Source organism: Brassica rapa, chromosome A04 (genome assembly GCF_000309985.2).
Source record: "Brassica rapa cultivar Chiifu-401-42 chromosome A04, CAAS_Brap_v3.01, whole genome shotgun sequence".
Classification (NCBI taxonomy): domain Eukaryota; kingdom Viridiplantae; phylum Streptophyta; class Magnoliopsida; order Brassicales; family Brassicaceae; genus Brassica; species Brassica rapa.
The window spans coordinates 13,889,093-13,907,923 of NC_024798.2; the positions used below are offsets into that span (position 1 = coordinate 13,889,093).

The 18,831-nt window shown below is 31.6% G+C and overlaps 2 protein-coding genes and 1 long non-coding RNA gene across 3 annotated transcripts; 2 read left to right on the forward strand and 1 right to left on the reverse strand.

Moving 5' to 3' along the window:
• Positions 1-787: 787 nt before the first annotated feature.
• On the reverse strand, positions 788-15,021 carry LOC117133504. Its single transcript, XR_004457354.1, has 3 exons — positions 15,011-15,021; positions 14,368-14,374; positions 788-1,463 (listed from the first exon to the last, which is right to left on the reverse strand). It is a non-coding gene; the product is annotated as an uncharacterized LOC117133504 (long non-coding RNA).
• LOC103864585 (F-box/kelch-repeat protein At1g64840-like) lies at positions 1,471-5,459 on the forward strand. Its single transcript, XM_033289839.1, has one exon. The coding sequence runs from the start codon at positions 1,824-1,826 to the stop codon at positions 3,018-3,020; it is 1,197 nt and encodes a 398-aa protein (XP_033145730.1). The 5' UTR covers positions 1,471-1,823; the 3' UTR covers positions 3,021-5,459.
• Positions 15,022-15,428: 407 nt separating the features above from the next.
• LOC103864586 (ADP-ribosylation factor 1) lies at positions 15,429-17,715 on the forward strand. Its single transcript, XM_009142348.3, has 8 exons — positions 15,429-15,680; positions 15,775-15,813; positions 15,881-15,943; positions 16,531-16,549; positions 16,624-16,735; positions 17,037-17,084; positions 17,240-17,370; positions 17,450-17,715. Exons 1-8 carry the CDS (start codon positions 15,578-15,580, stop codon positions 17,481-17,483), a joined length of 549 nt encoding a protein of 182 aa, XP_009140596.1. The 5' UTR covers positions 15,429-15,577; the 3' UTR covers positions 17,484-17,715.
• Positions 17,716-18,831: the final 1,116 nt, after the last annotated feature.

Consider the following 18,831-nt stretch of genomic DNA (forward strand, 5'->3'; position numbering starts at 1 on the left):
AATTTCTTCTTATTAGTTTGGTCATTTTATATTTTTAATAGTTAAATAAATATATAATTTGTAAATTAAATAATAGAAAATGGTAAAAAGTAATAAAATAACAAAAGTTTATGTTATTTTTAGTTGTGGATAATTTAAATATGTAAAATAAATTTCTATTTTTTTATTCATCTTGAATTTTTGTGAACAATAAAATAGATTATCAAACTTCATACGATAACAATTAGTGCGAAAAAATTAGATAGTGCATCATTAGAAAATACTTGGCAAAATTGCAATAATCTAAAGAAGAATGACCTAAAATGTAAAAAAAAAATATGGATAACACGTGTTGAAAACCCCTCATGTCACTTATGAGAAGAAGGAAAAAAGCCAACTATATATATATATAGATGAACAACAATAAGGTTTTCCATTTTTAGGAAATTTCCTAGTTAATCAATTTCTGAAAGTTTTTTGGGAAAATTGATAAAAGAGAACAAAAAAACAAAGTTGTTGTCTCTTTGGTATAAAACCAACATAAAGTTGTCTCAATAGTATAATTTTTCTCATAATCCCAAAACTATCCCTATATTTAATCTAATTAAACACAATTTAAAATTTAATTTGAATTTAAAAAAGAAGTTAATGGAAAAAATGAAAAAAAAATTGAAAGGCAATCGAAAAAAAAAAAAACGGTATAGATATGCATCATAGAGAACAAGAGTTTGTGAGAAGAATCAAAAGAAAAACTATGGGAAAACCGTAGATTGATGAAGAAGAGAAGGGAGAATCATTTTTTCTTTAATTTTTTCAAGTAAAATCGACCATAACACGTTTTAGGAAGTTAGAATATTTTTAGGAGATTTTTATAATATTTCCTTAACTGAAATTTCATTAATTTTCGCAAAAAATCAGGTATTCTTATCCGTAGAAGGCGACTTCTAAAAGTTTAGAAGAATGATAAAAATTTTGAATACATTTTCTACTTTGAGTAGACGTAAGAGTACATTGTAGAAAACACATTCCCTAAAATTTAGAATACTTTATAAACGTAGAAGATGCATTCGGAAGGAAAGTGGATACCTTTACGATTAGTAGAATGCACATTCCTCTTTTTTAGAAATTTAGTAAATAGTAAAATGGACGTTCTAAAAGAAGTAGATGAACGTGTTTATTTTAGAAATTGTTTTCTACTATACTATTTTATGTTGAAGACGCATTCTACTTTTAGTAGAACGTATCTTAAAAATCTTATTTACCAAGTTTTTGAACAAAACAAAATTAACAGCTTGTGTATATGGATGTTTTATTAATTGTTTATATTTTTAATAATTTTTTTGATTCTCAAAATTATTTATTTCATTAGTTTTCAGAAATACAAAGGGTAAAAAGGAGAAAAAATGGACAAAACTAGCTTTATACCAAAGGGACAACAACCTGGTTTTTTTATTCTCTTTTGGCAATTTTCCCAAGTTTTTTTTCTTTTTTTTGCTAAAAAGTTTTCTGAAAGTTTCCTTCAATAAAAGGAAATTACGTTTGTGAGAAGTTAACCAATCTCCACCGTTGTAGTAATCCCAAAAATCTGTAGAAAATAGAAATTGAGATTTTCTCCCACTTGAATCGTTCACAAACTAAGAAACAATTATCTCGGTCAACCAATCTCTTCTTTATTTTTCGTTGGTTTTCAAAATCGGACCGTTACGGAAAAGAACTCAGAGAAGTCGTTACCGCATGAAGAGCATCACAGTTTAAAAAGTGTTTACACATATCTTTCTCTTTTATCTGGTTTTAGGCTTCTTTACTTTTCTAGGGTTTAGGGTTCAAGTTTCGAAAATAACAGTATGTTTCCATTACCAAACATGGAAGAACCTGCCGCTAAAAAGAAGAGATCATCAGCGTTATTGCCAGACTGGTCTCAGCTCCCTAAAGAGCTACTTGAGATTATCACCGACAATGTGAACTGTTTCGATATTGTTCATGCTCGCTCTGTTTGCACCTCGTGGCGATCCACGTTTCCCTTTCCATCTTGCCTTTTACGCTCCAGTTACTCTCTTCCCACTTTCGATAAGCTCTCTCTCGAGACAAACGAAGAAGGCTCGTACATCCTCGGGAAGATCCCTTATTTCCTCTTCAGAGTCCCAGCTCTTACTGCTGAGTCGCCTTCCGAGTATTTCTTTGGAGGGATAGGACGAGATGAGTCAGAGGAGCTTCCATGTTCTATTCAGTGCTCAGTGAAGGTGAAGATTCAAGGATCTGACCCAACCTTCATGAAGATGAATGATTGCCAGATCTTTCCTCTAGGCCATCAGTACAGAATGTTTGGTTGGGAACTTAAAGATTACAGAGGTGTTGCGTTTCTTCCGCTCTACAAGGAAGGACGTGGAGGAGAATTCGTTGTGCTTCTCAACTACTATTATGGAAAGCTAATGGTGTTAACAAGTGTGGAAATGAAGTGGAAACGGTTTGAGAAACTCTCAGAGACTTTATGCTCGAATGTGGTCACTTTCAGAGGTCGATTTTACGTATCTTTTCTTAGCAGAAGAACCGTTGTTGGTATCGACCCTCATTCGCTGGAGGTGACTGACCTGATGCCCTTACCACAAAGTGGTTTAAACTTTCTGGTTCCATCTGGCGACGATGAGCTTTTCCTGGTTGAGGTAATGGTACCGTCTGGGGACTTCGATTTTAACCGGTTCACATGTAACGTTAGCAGGCTAGATGAGGAGGCTGGTAAATGGGTCAAGGTCAGTGATTTGGGAGACCGTGTTTTGGTTATTGCACGCTTGGGAAATGTCTCATTCTCGGCTAAAGAGCTTCCTGATGGGTGTGGTGTGAGTGGGAACTCAATTGTGTTCACCAATTGGCCACAAGATGTAACATTATTCTATAAATATGGACCATACAAAGGAAGTGCGGAAGAGCTTCCTGATGGGTATGGTGTGAATGGGAACATCAAGACTGTTTGGAGAACCTCAAGAGAGAATAGTGGGGTGATCCTCAACACATTTCCGGTTGTGGCTCTCCGGGTTGAGCGCTGAACTTGCTTTGGTTACCTAAGACATTCTCTTGCTTTTGTTTTTTTTTTCATATCTTAAACAAACTTATCTTTGAGTTTAGGTTTAGGTTATGTGATCTCTGATGTTAGCCATTCTTCTGGATTGTGTATCTTGTGACATGGTGATATGGTTAAGATAACACAAGTCGTCTTAATAAAAAAAAGATGTTTCAAAACTATTCCTCACAACCTTGTTGTTACCACACAGACAGCTTTGTTTATGGAAATAATTAATCGTCTCATGAAGTCTTTCAAACGTGTCTGGCAGTGTTCTTGGCCTGGTCATGTGTTTGAAAAACATCAGTTTTAGTCCCAAATCGTATGAAAACCTTGAACTCCATGTACTCGATCAGCAGCAGATGCACAATGGTGGATTGTTTGGACTTCCGAGCCACCTTCATGGCTACAACAAACATGTAATAATTTACATTGCATTATCGTAAGATGTGTCATGTCTATCTCTTGATTTATGCCTTGGACTTGGAGACTAAAGTTAAGCACACAAAACTAAAGTTAAAGACAAGTTTGGTATGTTTGAGATTCTGTTTTCGTTACATTTGTACGTATAGTAAATTTGACATTTAGGCGGCTGTGATTCAGCTCAACTTTCAAGAAATAAACAAGTGGAGAGGAAGAAAAATCAATAAACTGAAGCATTGTATTCGTCACAAAAAGAGTGATGATCAGAACAACACACTAATAAAATAATCGGCTATAGCCATGGTTTTTCGTGGCTATAAGCCAAATTTCGTGGTTGTAAGCCAATTTTTTTGTTGTATGAACTAAAAGCCACAAAAAGAAAATGTGGGGTTATACGTTCATACCAATTTCAAATTGTATCTTAATGTGGCTGAAAGCTCTGATTTTGCCACGACATGTTAGTGGTTAAATATGCTACGTTTTGTCATGAATATTAGATATATAAGAGCATCATTAGTGGTAGATACCTTCTTATTAGTACCTGATGTATATAATAATTATATCATTTATTTTTGTAATTAAAATTCAAAACAAAAGAAAACTAAGAGCAAGAGCATTGGAGGTTCAAGGGGGAGGTTCACACGTTTTACGAAAAAAAAAAATATTAAAAAAAGCAAAAGTGATGAACTCACCCCTTCTCACCTCTTCTGCATGATACCCTCTCTCCTAAAGTTCATCACTGTAGCGCGGGCCCCACGACATGTGGCAGCCCGCGATTGGTCAATTTTTTTTTTTTTTTAAAAAAAAAAAAAAATCAAAATGAAAAAAATAAAAAATTTAATAATAAAAAATTAAGAAGATAAACCCCAAAGGGGGGTTCACTGATGCTCATGCTCTAAGTTAATAAGAAATAAACACGTTGGCTTAAGTTTCTCAACTGTCAGAAAGTTAATTTTTATTCTCTTTCTACATTTCGTACTCGATTTTATTATTATAATAATTGTGAGAGATTGGATCAGAGCCTGCCTCTGCCCATGTTCTAAGGGCAACATCATCTGTCAAGAGACCACAAGAGTTTTTTCTCTACTATAATACTATTATGTTTTATACAGTTTAATTATCTAATTAATTTTTAAATCAAAAACAAAATTGAACAAATAATAAAATGATAAGTGTTTAAATGGTCTCTCACAAGCATATATATTGCTTAAGAAACTGTCTTAGATACTACCACTACTAGTGCTCTAAGAACATGCGCGAGATACCTAAGCAAGTGCCTAATGAATATAAAATTCAGAAAAAAAAAACAAAAAGTGGAGGAAAATGGAGAGAGAAACAAAGAGTCGATTGTTCCCGGAGAGACTTCAACAAATGCTTGAGAGACTTTTAGAATACATGGCATCTTCTTAGTAAACAATTATTGCATTAGTTATATTTTTAGTGATTATTGGCATTTGTTTAATAAAATACTCATTAAAAAAACTCATTATCGACTCTAACTATTGTGGATGGCCTAAGAGATGATTCAACTTAAGAATCACAGATGAAAAAATTGCATGTTAATGTTTTATTTTAAAAAGAAAGATTTTGAAACTATTGGGTTACAGAGTTTTAAAGTTTTGAAATACCCAACTAATATTTAATAATTATTTTTATTTTACTATTTTAAGAACTTTCTTTACATCTTTGGGATGAAGTGCTCTAAACGAGGTCAACAGAAACTCATAAACCTATTAAATAATATCACCGTATCCGTACATACCAACGGATAGTCCATTAATTCCCATCCTTAAGCACATTCATCTCAAAAAAAGAGGAAACAAAAACTTCAATACTTTTGGTAAACGAAAGGTAGAACGATGAAGAGAAACAAGAGCCTTTTGGTCTTCTTCATATCTATCTTCATCTTGGTGGAACTTAGCAGAGGGCAGAACAATAGGAAAACCGAAGTCAATGTGGGTGTTGTAACAGATGTCGGAACAGTGCTCTCGGACATTGAAATGCGCTGCATCAATTTGTCTCTCGCCGATTTCTACTCTTCTCGTCCCCAATTTCAGACAAGGCTTATTCCAAACATTGCGGACTCCAGAAACGACGTTGTTGGTGCTGCCGCCGCAGGTACCTTATATGTATATACACAACCAAATATATGTATTTTTTCTTATTTTCTTAACAACGTTCATTCTATCGGATTTGAATAAGGTTGGTTGAAACAAGGACGTAGTCTTTTTTTATTTTTATTTTTTTTGAACTAAATTTGGTCTTTTTTATTTGAGAAATATTTTAACAGTTTTTGTTTTCTTTTTGTCAATTTTAACAGTTATTGTTAGTTTGTTAAAATTCTACATGTGAAAATTAGGCTTAGTTTCTTCTCCTCAATATATGACAAAATTCTCTTTTTGAAAGTGACAAAAGATGTCTTTTTGAAAGAGACAAAAAATGTCTTTCTACTTTTAGATTTGTTTGGTGACCCTAAAAGCCGTTGTATTAGTTACTAAATATAGTTATATTTAAAAATGAATTAATTTTTAATGAAATTTTTTATATCATTGTCCCTTACTCCCTCCGTTCTGTTTTAAAAGACGTTTTGGAGAGAAAAAAATGTTTCAATATACTTGTCGTATTTCAGAAAACAATGCAAATGATAGTGACAAAAGACTATGGTTACCCTATATTTATTCTATTTCACGTGCTTTAGTATACAAAATAATCAATTAATGAAGGATAAGAAAGGAAATACACTTAGTGCATTAATCTGTGTGAAAGTATTTATAACGACATATAAAAGAAAACAGAGGGAGTATTTATTAATTGAGGAAGATTGAGAAAGAATAACCTTGCTTTTGTATGTTAATAACAACTAAACCAGCTGATGCCCTTAAATTACTAGATTATGCCCTTAGAGCATCTCCAAAAAGAAACTCTATTTTGAAGTTTCAAAAACTCTATATTTGAAGTTTCAATGTGTTCTTCTCCAAAAGTAAAACTTCAAACCTAACTTCAAAATTATTTATATTTTACACTATGGTCCTTATATTTGTCATAGTTGATGTAAATTCATAAAACTTCTATAAATAACTAGTACATATATATAAATATTACAGAAATATTAATTAAAAAAATCTTACACTAAAATATAAAACTATAAATAAAAGTACATAATTAAATATTAAACTGCAAGCAAATATTACATTATTCCATAAAATTATTTCCATAATGTTTCCATATATGATCAACTAGTGCATTTCGAAGTAAGAAATGATTCTCTTTATTTTTATTTGTAGATTATGAGCCAAAAATTGTTGAAATCGGATATCCTCACAATATGGCTACTGATAGTTTGATATCATCAAACGAAAAAATCCTTGATCTTTTAAACGAAAGTACAACAAGCAAGGAAAAAGGTCATGAGATGATTGAATTACGACTGCAAAATGAAGCAAAAAAGTTAGCTTTTAAAGAAGTAAAAGAGGAAAATAAAATATTGCTAAAAAACTTAGCTTCTATCAATGATGTTAATATTCGTGAATACATTCGATATGAACAAAAAAGAATCATACGAAAAATGCGTCAAGAGCAACAACAACAATCATCTTTGGTTACACAAAATTTGTTTGGACAATATTTTGGAGAATTTGGAGGTTCCGGAGCAAATTTACCATACTATTAGTGTTGTTATAATATTTAAATTCGAGTAATAATTATGTCTTCATGTGTCTTTTTAATAAGTTTGTATTATGGTTTTTGTAATATTCTTGTTGTTTAATTCTAGTTTTAAAATATTATAAATCTTGTTTTAAATTTTTTTATTTAATTTCAAATTTAAAATATTTATGAGATATAAAAGTTTTAAGGATTAAAACAATAAACAAAAAATATTAAAGAATTATAAATATGATGTATAATTGTAAGGATCAAAATGCAAATAAAAAAATGAAACTTCAAATTTGAAGTTTTGAAAAGTGAAACTCTATATTTGGAGTTTCACTCTTCAAAACTTCAAATTTGAAGTTTTGAAATTCCTTTTTGGAGAGCAAAAAACTCTATATTTAGAGTTATAGAGTTTCTTTTGGAGATGCTCTTAAACCGGTTCATATAAAGTCAACTTATCATTAATACTATGATTCATTAAAGAATAATCCCACGTTATTATTATACTGTCCTCATCGCTTTATATAATCATTTAGACCACTATAAAGAATCATAAACAACACACTAGAAAACCCTCATAATCATAAACCAGTCAAATACAAACGTAAGAAATTGTTAAATGTTCAAATGTGTAACTTGGTCTGGAGAAAGAACACAAAAATATGAGTTGAAAATATAATTTATGAACTGTTCTAATTGATCATACAGTTAGCCATACAAGCATGTTCATTAATACATTGCTACAGCTGAATAAATATTTCTGTTCTAGTTTATCGGTTCTTAATATTCTTTGGACCATGGTTTACATCAAACTAAATAGCATATTATATAGACATATTCATATTCATTAATATTTACAACATACTATTTATAATTGAAAAAGGAGAAGCAATTTTTAAAACTATTCTTGCTTTTATTTTAGTTACAGCTGTGTCATTTGATGATATGTCGCTTTCTCATGTTTTCTCAGCCAACATTTATAACTACCATTTTTCACTAGACTAATTATGAATAATGCCATTGGTACTACTTAAAAGTTAAAAGCATTGTATTGTACTCTCTCTGTATCATTTTAATTTTTTTGATAAAATGTTTCATTTTAATTGTTGGTTTAAATTTGTAAACACAAATTAAAAAAAAAAGTTGTATATTTTCTAAACAAAAATATCTTTAATGATACATTAATATCATATTTAAACCAATAGAAAAATAAACTGAAATATAAATAGTCATATATCATATAAAGTTAATAATTTTTTTATTAAAATTCTAAAATGACAGTTATTTTATAATGAAAAATTTATTTTACAATAGCAATTAAACTGAAACGGAAGAAGCATTATATAGTAGATTGGTGTTTGGAGTCATCTTGATCATGTCAACAATTAGAGTTTGAAGGTAAAAGTAATTAAAATCAATTTTTTTACGTGATTCGAGATTAGTATTGACGTACTTTTATTCTACTATAGATATCCATTTACTACCTTTTAGATTTAAAATGTATTATTATGTAACAATATATATATATATATCATGAATTATTATGTAACTTTTGTGGTTTAGTAATCGTCTCACCCTGATTCTCACCCTGCGCTTGTCTTGACCTAGTTAAATCTTAAATAGCAAACGGTCATGTTTTGACGAATGAATTAAAGGTTGACTTGACCGATGACAATCAATCATATATAATAATAAGTGGCGGTTAGGAAATCAAAGCAAGATTTTCATGCACGTAGAACGTTGACGAGACAAAACCGGTGGATTTGACTTATTTCTTTTATTTCAATGACTCTTTTCTTAAGCTTCTTGTTTCCAACTCCAATGGACCACGCATGGCCGATCTGGATAAATATATGATTTTGTTCCCAATTTTTTTGGGAGTTGTATAAACAAATATAAGTTTTCTAATTATTAAAAAAAAATTTTTTATCAAAGTTCTTATTTATAACCTCAGAGATCCGGTCCTGGGACCACGTGCTCATTAATCATTATCTTAACAATCCAATCGTTTGGGGTGGGAAAATATTTTTTCCATTAAGTGGCAAATACTCTTATACTTTTGTTTTCTACATATATAATAAATTATTATTTAAATAAAAAAATTATGGTTTCGAATTATATTTTTTCAAATTCGAACTTTTTATAATTTTTATTTTGATTTTCTTTTTTGAAATTTCGTTTTTTTTTAATTCTTTTTGAAAATTAAAAATTATGTTTGGAACTATTTTTAAGTATTTATTTATATATTTATTAGAATCATAAATTTCACATTCTAAAAATTCTATTTCACCATTCATCTCTAAATCTTAAGTCTATTAGTTAACCCTAATGATATAAAGTATCTTTTATCATTCATTAAAAATAAGGTTAAAGCAGTTAGTGTAAACATAAAAAATGATATTATGAATGTGGTATCTTTGAGAATTTCCATTTTTGCATAGTGAAAATAGAATATTTTCTTGCTTATTTGTCTTATGGGTTCTCCGATATACATTTCTATTTTCACCCAAATATATATATTCTATTTTTTCTTAAATACAGAATCTCTAAAATAGAATTGAATGTTTCAATATATTTGTTTTTCTCTCCAAAAAAATATATTCCAAATATAGTATATTTTGTTTTACAACTAGAACTTTTTATTTATAAGCCATATTTTTAGGTTTCGTCTGGATTTCTTTGGGAATTCCCGAATTTTTTTTTCCGTTGGGAATGCCGTAGAAAAATCCCTTGTTTTCTTATAGTGTTAGCAAAAGGAGGTTTGGGTTTTATGTAAAAAACAAACATTACGGGGCTAAAGAGTTGAGGGGTTTTTAGGTTTTTTATGGACCTTTGATGTCAAAGCGTGTCTTGAAGTTATTGAAAATTATTTAATGTGAACCTTGTAAGTGCACTAAAAGATCAACATCATCTTTTTCTTCTTCCTTTGTATTTAAATTATCTCCAAAATCTATATCAAGAATACATTCATTCTAGCAAATATGACATAACTAGGTAAAAATACTATGTTCTATATAAGAACTTGATCGAGAAACATTTGCTAATCAAAGTTTCAAAGAAACAAAACATTTGCTATCACCAATCCAACCAGAACACCTCACTGATAGTGAGAAACAAAATTTTAGGGGACGAACGATAATGCATGTTCATGAATGACCTTGAACCATAAAAATAATTTATAGATGATACAAGACTTTTGAAACATATGTAGGTTGAGTTGATTGCTATGATCTCGTGTTCTACAGATTACATTTCATGGTTGTACTGCAGGTTCTTCTATTTGAAGTAAGGGAAATTTTCTCACATAACATTTTTTAAGTTTTTATCACAAAAATAACATTCAATAAAAAAACAAAATAGTCCTTTTTTATTTTAAAATTTTCAATATTTATTTTCTTTTCTAAAATTTGAAACTATATCCCAAAAACTTATTATTTAACTCTAAACCTTAAATCTAAATTAATTTACTTTTTAATAAAACTTATTTTGTCATTTTCTTCATTGAACACTATTTTTATGACAAAAACTTAAAAAGCTATCCTAGAAAAAAATTCTCGAATTAATTATAGTTGTCAAAATGTTTGTTTCTATATTTCTTTCCTCGTCATGACATGCTTGTTTCTATATTTCTTTTTGATTAATGTTTGGTCAACCCTCCTCTAATCAACCAATGTTTTCTTCCTTTTGATGTGGTAATAGCTCTTAAGCTGATAAAGAACAAGCAAGTTGTGGCGATTTTGGGGCCGCAGACATCCATGCAAGCTCATTTTATGATTGATATTGGGCAAAAATCGCAGGTGCCAATTGTTTCCTACTCAGCAACAAGTCCCTCTCTCACTTCTCTTCGCAGTCCATACTTCTTCCGAGCTACATATGAGGACTCATTTCAAGTAAACGCCATAAGTTCTATCATCAAGCTGTTCGGGTGGAGAGAGGTTGTCATTGTTTACGTCGACAACACGTTTGGTGAAGGTATAATGCCACATCTTACTGATGCTTTGCAAGAGATCAACGTTCGAATACCATACCGTTCTGTAATATCTCTCAATGCCACTGATCATGAAATCTCTTTGGAGCTTTCTAAGATGATGACCATGCCCACAAGAGTGTTTATTGTCCACATGTCCACTTCTCTTGCCTCGAGAATCTTCACTAAAATTAATGAGATCGGTTTAATGAAGGCAGGATATGTCTGGATTCTTACCAATGGAATTGCCGATCAATTAAGTTCAATAAATGAGACGGGCATTGAGGCTATGCAGGGGGTTTTGGGTGTTAAAACTTATGTTCGAAAATTTAAAGAGCTTGAAAAGTTTAGAGCTCGTTGGAGGAAGATGTTTCCAGAGGTGGAGCTGAATGCTTTTGGATTGTGGGCTTATGATGCTGCCACCGCGCTGGCAATAGCCATTGAAGAAGCTGGAACAAATAATATGACTTTTAGTAATGTGGATCTTGGAAGGAATGTTTCTGAACTTGAAGCTCTTGGTTTATCTCAATACGGTCCAAAGCTTATTCAGATACTCTCACAAGTTCAGTTCAAAGGACTTGCCGGAGATTTTTGCTTTTTCAAGGGGCAGCTGCAACCATCAGTGCTTGAGATTGTAAATGTAATTGGAACCAGAGAAAGGTCTATAGGATTCTGGACGGAAGAAAATGGTCTTGTGAAGAAACTAGACCAAGAACAGCAAAGCGTGGGAGCTTTATCCACTTGGAAAGATCATCTTAAACATATTATATGGCCTGGAGAGGCTAATTCTGTTCCCAAAGGATGGGAGATCCCAACAAACGGGAAGAGGTTACGCATTGGAGTTCCAAAGAGAACTGGTTACACCGATCTTGTAGAGGTCAAAAAGGATCCTATCACAAATTCACAAAAAGTCAAAGGTTTTTGCATAGATTTTTTTAAGGCTGTGACCGAAGCAATGCCTTATGACGTCTCCTATGATTTCTTTCCTTTCGAGAAATCTGATGGCACACCAGCCGGGGATCACAACGACCTGGTCTACCAAGTGTATCTCGGGGTGAGTTTTGACCATCACTTCCCAACAGATTGTTTATCCTTATATATAGTAAAAACTCTATAAATCTATAATGTTGGGATTATGAAATTTTATCAATTAATAGAGTTTTTATTTTACAATTTTATATTTTTTAGAATTATATATTTCAATCATGTTTTATGTGAAGGAGAATAATTGTATTCAGGGTTTATAGCTAGATTGATGAAATTTTATAATTATTTTGGTTTTACTATTGTTATTATTAGATTATTTCCTGTATAAAAATAATATATATATGATAGAATGTGAAAATCATGTTAAGATGTTTTGAAGAGGGGAGAAAAAAATAAGTTATGAATTCCTTTGAAATAAAAAAGAAACAATATGCTGACAAAAAAAAAATTTATTCAAATTTTAGATATAATTATTATTATGATTTAAATATGACTATACATTACAAAAAAAAACACTTATTTATCTTATCGTATTGTATCATATATTGTGAACCGATGTAATTTGACAGTAGTAAAATTTATTAATTTATCGTGTTTACTATTTTATCGAGTTAGATATTACATTATTCATGTTAGTATGTTCTCTTTCCTTTACTTTGTATCAGAAATATGACGCGGTTGTAGGAGATACGACTATACTGGCAAATAGGTCGTCTTATGTCGACTTCACGTTTCCCTACACTAAATCAGGAATGGGGTTGATTGTCCCTGTAGAAGACCAAGTTAAACGAAACAGTATCAGTTTCTTGAAGCCTTTAACGTGGAAACTGTGGATGACTTCCTTTTTCTTCTTCTTCCTTATTGGCTTTACTGTTTGGTTTGTTGAACATAGAATTAACCCGGACTTTCGCGGACCAGCTAAGTACCAAGCTAGTACAATCTTCTGGTTTGCCTTCTCTACCATGGTTTTTGCTCCAAGTAAATTCTCTACATCTCAGTATATCATTCTGAATATATCATGAATTTCCTTATTAATGCTTACTCTTCCGGTTTGCAGGAGAAAGAGTGTTGAGCTTTGGAGCTAGGCTTCTTGTTATCACATGGTACTTTATTGTGCTCGTGTTGACCCAAAGTTACACGGCCAGCTTGGCGTCCCTTTTGACAACAAGACAACTTGATCCAACCATAACAAGCATGAGAAGTTTGATTGAGAAAGGAGAAAAGGTGGGATATACAAGGACGTCTTTCATCTTTGGAAAACTTACAGAAGCAGGTTTCGCTCGATCTAGCCTCATACCCTTTGATACCGCAGACGACTGCGATGAACTATTGAGAAAAGGACCAGAAAATGGCGGTGTCTCTGCAGCTTTCATGGAAGTACCCTATATGAGGCTCTTTCTTGGACAATACTGCACTTATCAAGTGGTTGAAGAACCCTTCAGCGTTGATGGATTTGGCTTTGTAAGTCTTGTCTCCATTAAAACTTCTGTGGAACTTTCTAAACTAAATGCTCCCATTTTTTTGGCAGGTTTTTCCAATTGGATCACCTCTGGTTGCTGATGTATCAAGGGCCATCCTAAAAGTGGCAGAGTCAACCAAAGGGAGGGATCTTGAGCAAGCATGGTTCAAAAAGAAAGACGAAACCTGCCCTGATCCTGTCACCAACCCGGATCCAAATCCTTCTACAAAATCTAGGCAGCTCGGTGTAGACAGTTTCTGGGTTCTATTTCTTGTTGCCTTTGCCATGTGTGTTTTCACCCTCGGGAAATTCAGCTTCTTTTTCTTCAAGAAGACTCAAGTGAATAATCTGTGGCAAGAGTTTAATCAACCAGACATGGATTCGTACCTCAACAGGGTGGAGAAATGTTCGTGTTCATCAAGCCGACACATGCCTGACAACAACACTCAGGAAGTAAACCAAGCAAATAACCAACCAGACACAAGTAACCCAACCAGTCTGTCTGAATGTTTGTTGTGTATGGACTATGGAGAACATCAATAAAAGATTCGTTAGTCCCAGGCAATTTTAATTTTACCACAAACTTGATATCATTTTTCCAATTTATTTTTATATGTTGACTGTTTTCATAAGTTCTCTAAATATTTAATAATCATTTATAAGATTTTATAAACTCAACTCCACATATACTAAATCGTAAACATCTATACTATTAAAGCATGATTCTATTGTCCTTTTTACTTTAGCATGCCATTTTTTTTACTAACATTACATGTTTCATTAACGGCAATCAAGTAATATTAATAACACATCTATACTGGGTCATTTTTTTCAGATCCAACCCACATCATATCTCTCTTGAGCCATTTGGACCGATTAAGAAATCAGATCCAATTCTCACATTTTTTTCCTTTGGGCCTTTGAGTCCAAGTTCAAATAATTTTTTTTCAACTATTTTTAATTATTATTTTTTCTTTTCTTAATATAATTTAAGCATTCATAAAAAAAATTAATTTTTTCATTGAAAAATATAAATTTTTATTAAAAGTATAAAATGTTTTTATTAAAATATTAAATACATAATAAAATTAATTTATCAGAGTTATACCAACTTAATTCATTAAAGAAATAAAGTTTAAAAATAGTCATTTAAAATAAAAAACGATAAATAAAGATAAAAAGTTTAAGTCTTTTATAAAATAAAATACAAATATATGAAAATATGACATTTACTAAATATTTATCAATTGAAAAAAAAAAAAAATAAACCCGCGCTTTGAAAGCGCGGATCAAAATCTAGTAATCATTAAACTCTAAACCCAAATGTTAAAATATTTTTGGTTAAATGTATTTTTTTAAATGGTAGCCAATACATAGTATTTCAGACAATTTATTTGATGTTAACCTACTAAAACTTAAACTTAATATATTGTTAATTTCTTAGGTTTAGTGAAAGTTAGGTTTCGATTGGTTTGCTACTATCATCCACAAACATTACATTTGTGAATAGTAGCAGTTGTTGGCGGTGTCACAGAAATTGTTAGAGTTATGATGGATAAATTAAAAAGTAGGTTTTCCAAAAAATATTTTGAAATATATATAATAAATTACAATATTAAAATTTTTGAAATTTAGATATTATAATTATAAATATATTTTATATTTTCTAATTTATATACACTGTAGCATAATTTATACTTTTAAGAACTTTAAACCAAAATATTCTATAAATATTACCTAACAACTATAATATATGTATATATATATATATATAACAAAAATTTGAAAATCTAATATTAATATTTATAAAAAGATCCTTTAAATTAAAACTTTTATCTAACTAAGAAATTAAATAAAATTTTAATATTATTATTAGTTACATTTAATTCATAATTTATACTATTTCATTATAATAATATGATTTTGAAAACGTATATTGTCGTCCTTTTCTGGGGGGATTGTTTTCAGTAACTCTCAAAGAAGAGAAAGATCTGAAGAAGGTCGAATGGTCGAGGAGAATCTCTCTTAGACCGTTTGATCTGATCCGAAGAAGAAGATGGGAATCCTGTTCACGCGGATGTTCTCTTCAGTGTTTGGCAACAAAGAAGCTCGTATCCTCGTCCTCGGTCTCGACAATGCTGGCAAAACTACAATCCTCTGTAAAACATCACTCCCACCCCTCTCCATTTATATTGTATTTGGTTTTGATTTAGATTTGTCTATTTTAGTGAATTTGATTTTTTTTAATTACAGATCGGCTTCAGATGGGGGAAGTTGTCTCCACGATTCCGAGTATGTACTCTGGATCTGGTTTTTTTGATAATTGTTAAATTTTGAGATTGCTATTATTGGTTTGCAGCTATTGGGTTTAACGTGGAGACTGTGCAGTACAACAATATCAAGTTTCAGGTCTGGGATTTAGGTTCGTTTCCTAACAAAATGTATGCTTTATTTTTTGTTAAGCATTTTCTGATGGACCCAGTTTGATACTCTTACTTCCATGTTGACTGGATCCATGCTTAGCAGATCATGCTGTGACACATTTTGATGTACTGGAACCCTTGGATAATATATCCTTCATGATGATGAGTAGTTTCAGTTTGTGTTCCATGATATTGAATAATCAGGCATAAAATATTCTATATATTTGGATATGGGTCGACAAAAAGCTCTGTATTTATCTAAGAAAAAGTGATGACTTGATCAGTACCACGTTTTGCTTGCTCTTTAGGTTGTTGAATGCTCTGCAGAAATGCATATATTGTTTGTATATACTCTTAGTTCCTGAGTCTTCCTTCCATGTTAACTGGCTACTTATGATGATTAGTAGCTGCTGTATATCTTCCATTACATTGCTGTGTGTTAATTTAAGGTGATGACTAACATTTTGCTTGTTCTTTTCTTGTTGATTACTCCTATATTGTGGTTGCTAGATTACGTTTCACATTTTAGGATAAATAAATTGGTTCCTCAGATGACAGTACATTAACTAGAGTTTTCCTGTGGCAGGTGGACAAACGAGCATCAGGTAACAGAAATGGCTCCATCAATATTGTAATGTTTACATTTTATATTCATAATTTCTAATGATTTTTGTGACAGACCATACTGGCGATGCTATTTTCCGAATACACAAGCAGTGATCTACGTTGTTGACTCCAGCGATACAGATCGAATCGGGGTGGCAAAAGAGGAGTTTCATGCAATTTTGGAGGTAAACTGCTGCTGAGGCTTCCTCTTCCTATACTGTTTAACTATTTTTATGATAATTTAGGAAGACCTTTCTGGCCACGTATTTATTGGTTTAGTTTCTTGTTAGGAATTGTTATAGACGCTTGAAAAGTTTTTCCTATCAAATAGCCCTGCTAATAGGTTAGTGCTGGAAGTGATAGAAAGGAACAAATGATCATTTCTCTCCATAGATATCACGATCTAATCTTAAAATCTTTCATTATGCGTCAAAGCGTCCATTTTCATCATCTAACTCTGGCTCTCTTCTGAACCTTGATTTACAGGAAGAGGAATTGAAAGGTGCGGTGGTTCTCATATTTGCAAACAAGCAGGTTAGTAATGGTAGCTCTTCTGAATAATTTTTTGGTTGATTCATCTGGAAGTTGTATTGATTCCTGTAAGTGAAGAAGAATATTTATTTTCATTCTCTGTAAGCATTTACGGTGATAAAACTTCTTACTGAGTTTCCCTTAAACAAATTGGACAGGATCTTCCTGGTGCACTCGATGATGCCGCTGTGACAGAAGCCTTGGAGTTGCATAAGATAAAGAGTCGCCAGTGGGCAATCTTCAAAACTTGTGCTGTTAAAGGGGAGGGACTTTTCGAAGGATTGGACTGGTAAGCACATTTTTCAGCACGACAATATTCGTTTTGTTTTTCAAATATTCATCTTTCTTGTCCATCTTTTGATCTTCAGGTTGAGTAATACATTGAAGTCAGGAAGTGGGTAGAGTCTTCTTCATACACTTTCTCGTCATCCCCTCAACATTGTATCTTATCTTCTTTACTTATGTTTAGTAATTTGCTTAGTTCTTAATCTTAAAGAGTTAATATCAACGACATGTTCACTTATTACTCTTTTTTTGTTTCCTTTTGAGAGAAAAAAAAAACACTCTACACGGATATGTGATTAGAACCCTTGAGAGATATAACATGTTTTACTTTATTAACATGTTTACTTTATCTAAGAAAATTTTCTGCAGATTTAAAGAATAGCCCCAAAAGTTATACTTTATAATCTAAATTATATAATAAACTTTTTTTATTACCAAAACACATTTGAGTGCTTAGCCGCTATAGCTCAGGGTAACACATTTTTTACTGTATTGACGACAAGTTAAGAACCTATTTAAGTTCTTAGGAGTGAGTTGACAATGAAGAACCGCTCCTTCCTATTATATGTGATGATCGAGATACTCACGAAATTGCCGGCGAAAATATTGATTCCCTTTATTTCCCAACTGAAAGTATAGTTCCTTTTTATAAGCTTCTTAACAATGGAATGATGCCTTTTTACTATGAAGAATCATATTGGTAATATTCTCTAGGTTGAGTAATGCATTGAAGTCGGGAAGTGGCTAAAGTCATCTTCATTTACTCAACGGCTTCGCCCTTTAAAATGATTTCGCTCTGTTAACCATGACATATATACAGCTTAGAGGTTTGTACTAGTGGTCTTCGTCTTCGATGTGTTACCACCCGAGTCCAAACATGATATGATGCATGTTGTTGACCCCGATTCTCAGAGTAAAATGTCTGCACGTTTAAGTGACCATTGTTACCAAACAACATTGTTAATCAAACGATGACTTAAATCAGGTTTTCTACGCTTATAAATACGAGTTTAAGAATTTGTAACTTATTGACACATTAATTAAAAAACTTATACAAGTGTTTGCCTCATCAAGTTTTTCTCCACTTTTCTTTCTTTTTCGAATTAAATTTGCCGGTTACAACATAATTCAATAGCTTAAGTTTACATTAATATAAACTTGTAAACTGGAGAATGTAAAACATACTTAAATGTGTTAATTGAACACTAAACAAATAATTTAGGAAACTACTTCATATGATTTTTGAAAATTAGGATTGATGTGAAAATGGGTCACTGGTATAAGAACTTTAAAAGTGTTTTAGCAGTTTTTTTAATATATTTTCTAAATTATATTGTTTGCAGTCCAGTAGAAGGATAATAAGAAGACGTTTAGATAGCAAAATCCACTATAAACCTAAAAATGATTTAAATTAAAACACGAACACCGACAGTTCTTGCCTTAAAGATCGGTGTGGCCTTTACAC

Excerpts from the sequence above, each read along its gene's own strand:
- LOC103864585 (XM_033289839.1), top strand. The coding sequence starts at position 1,824 with ATGTTTCCATTACCAAACATGGAAGAACCTGCCGCTAAAAAGAAGAGA.
- LOC103864586 (XM_009142348.3), top strand. The coding sequence starts at position 15,578 with ATGGGAATCCTGTTCACGCGGATGTTCTCTTCAGTGTTTGGCAACAAA. Across the intron at positions 16,736-17,036 it reads AGTTTCATGCAATTTTGGAG|GAAGAGGAATTGAAAGGTGC; the intron begins GTAAACTGCTGC and ends CTTGATTTACAG. Across the intron at positions 17,371-17,449 it reads CTTTTCGAAGGATTGGACTG|GTTGAGTAATACATTGAAGT; the intron begins GTAAGCACATTT and ends TTTGATCTTCAG.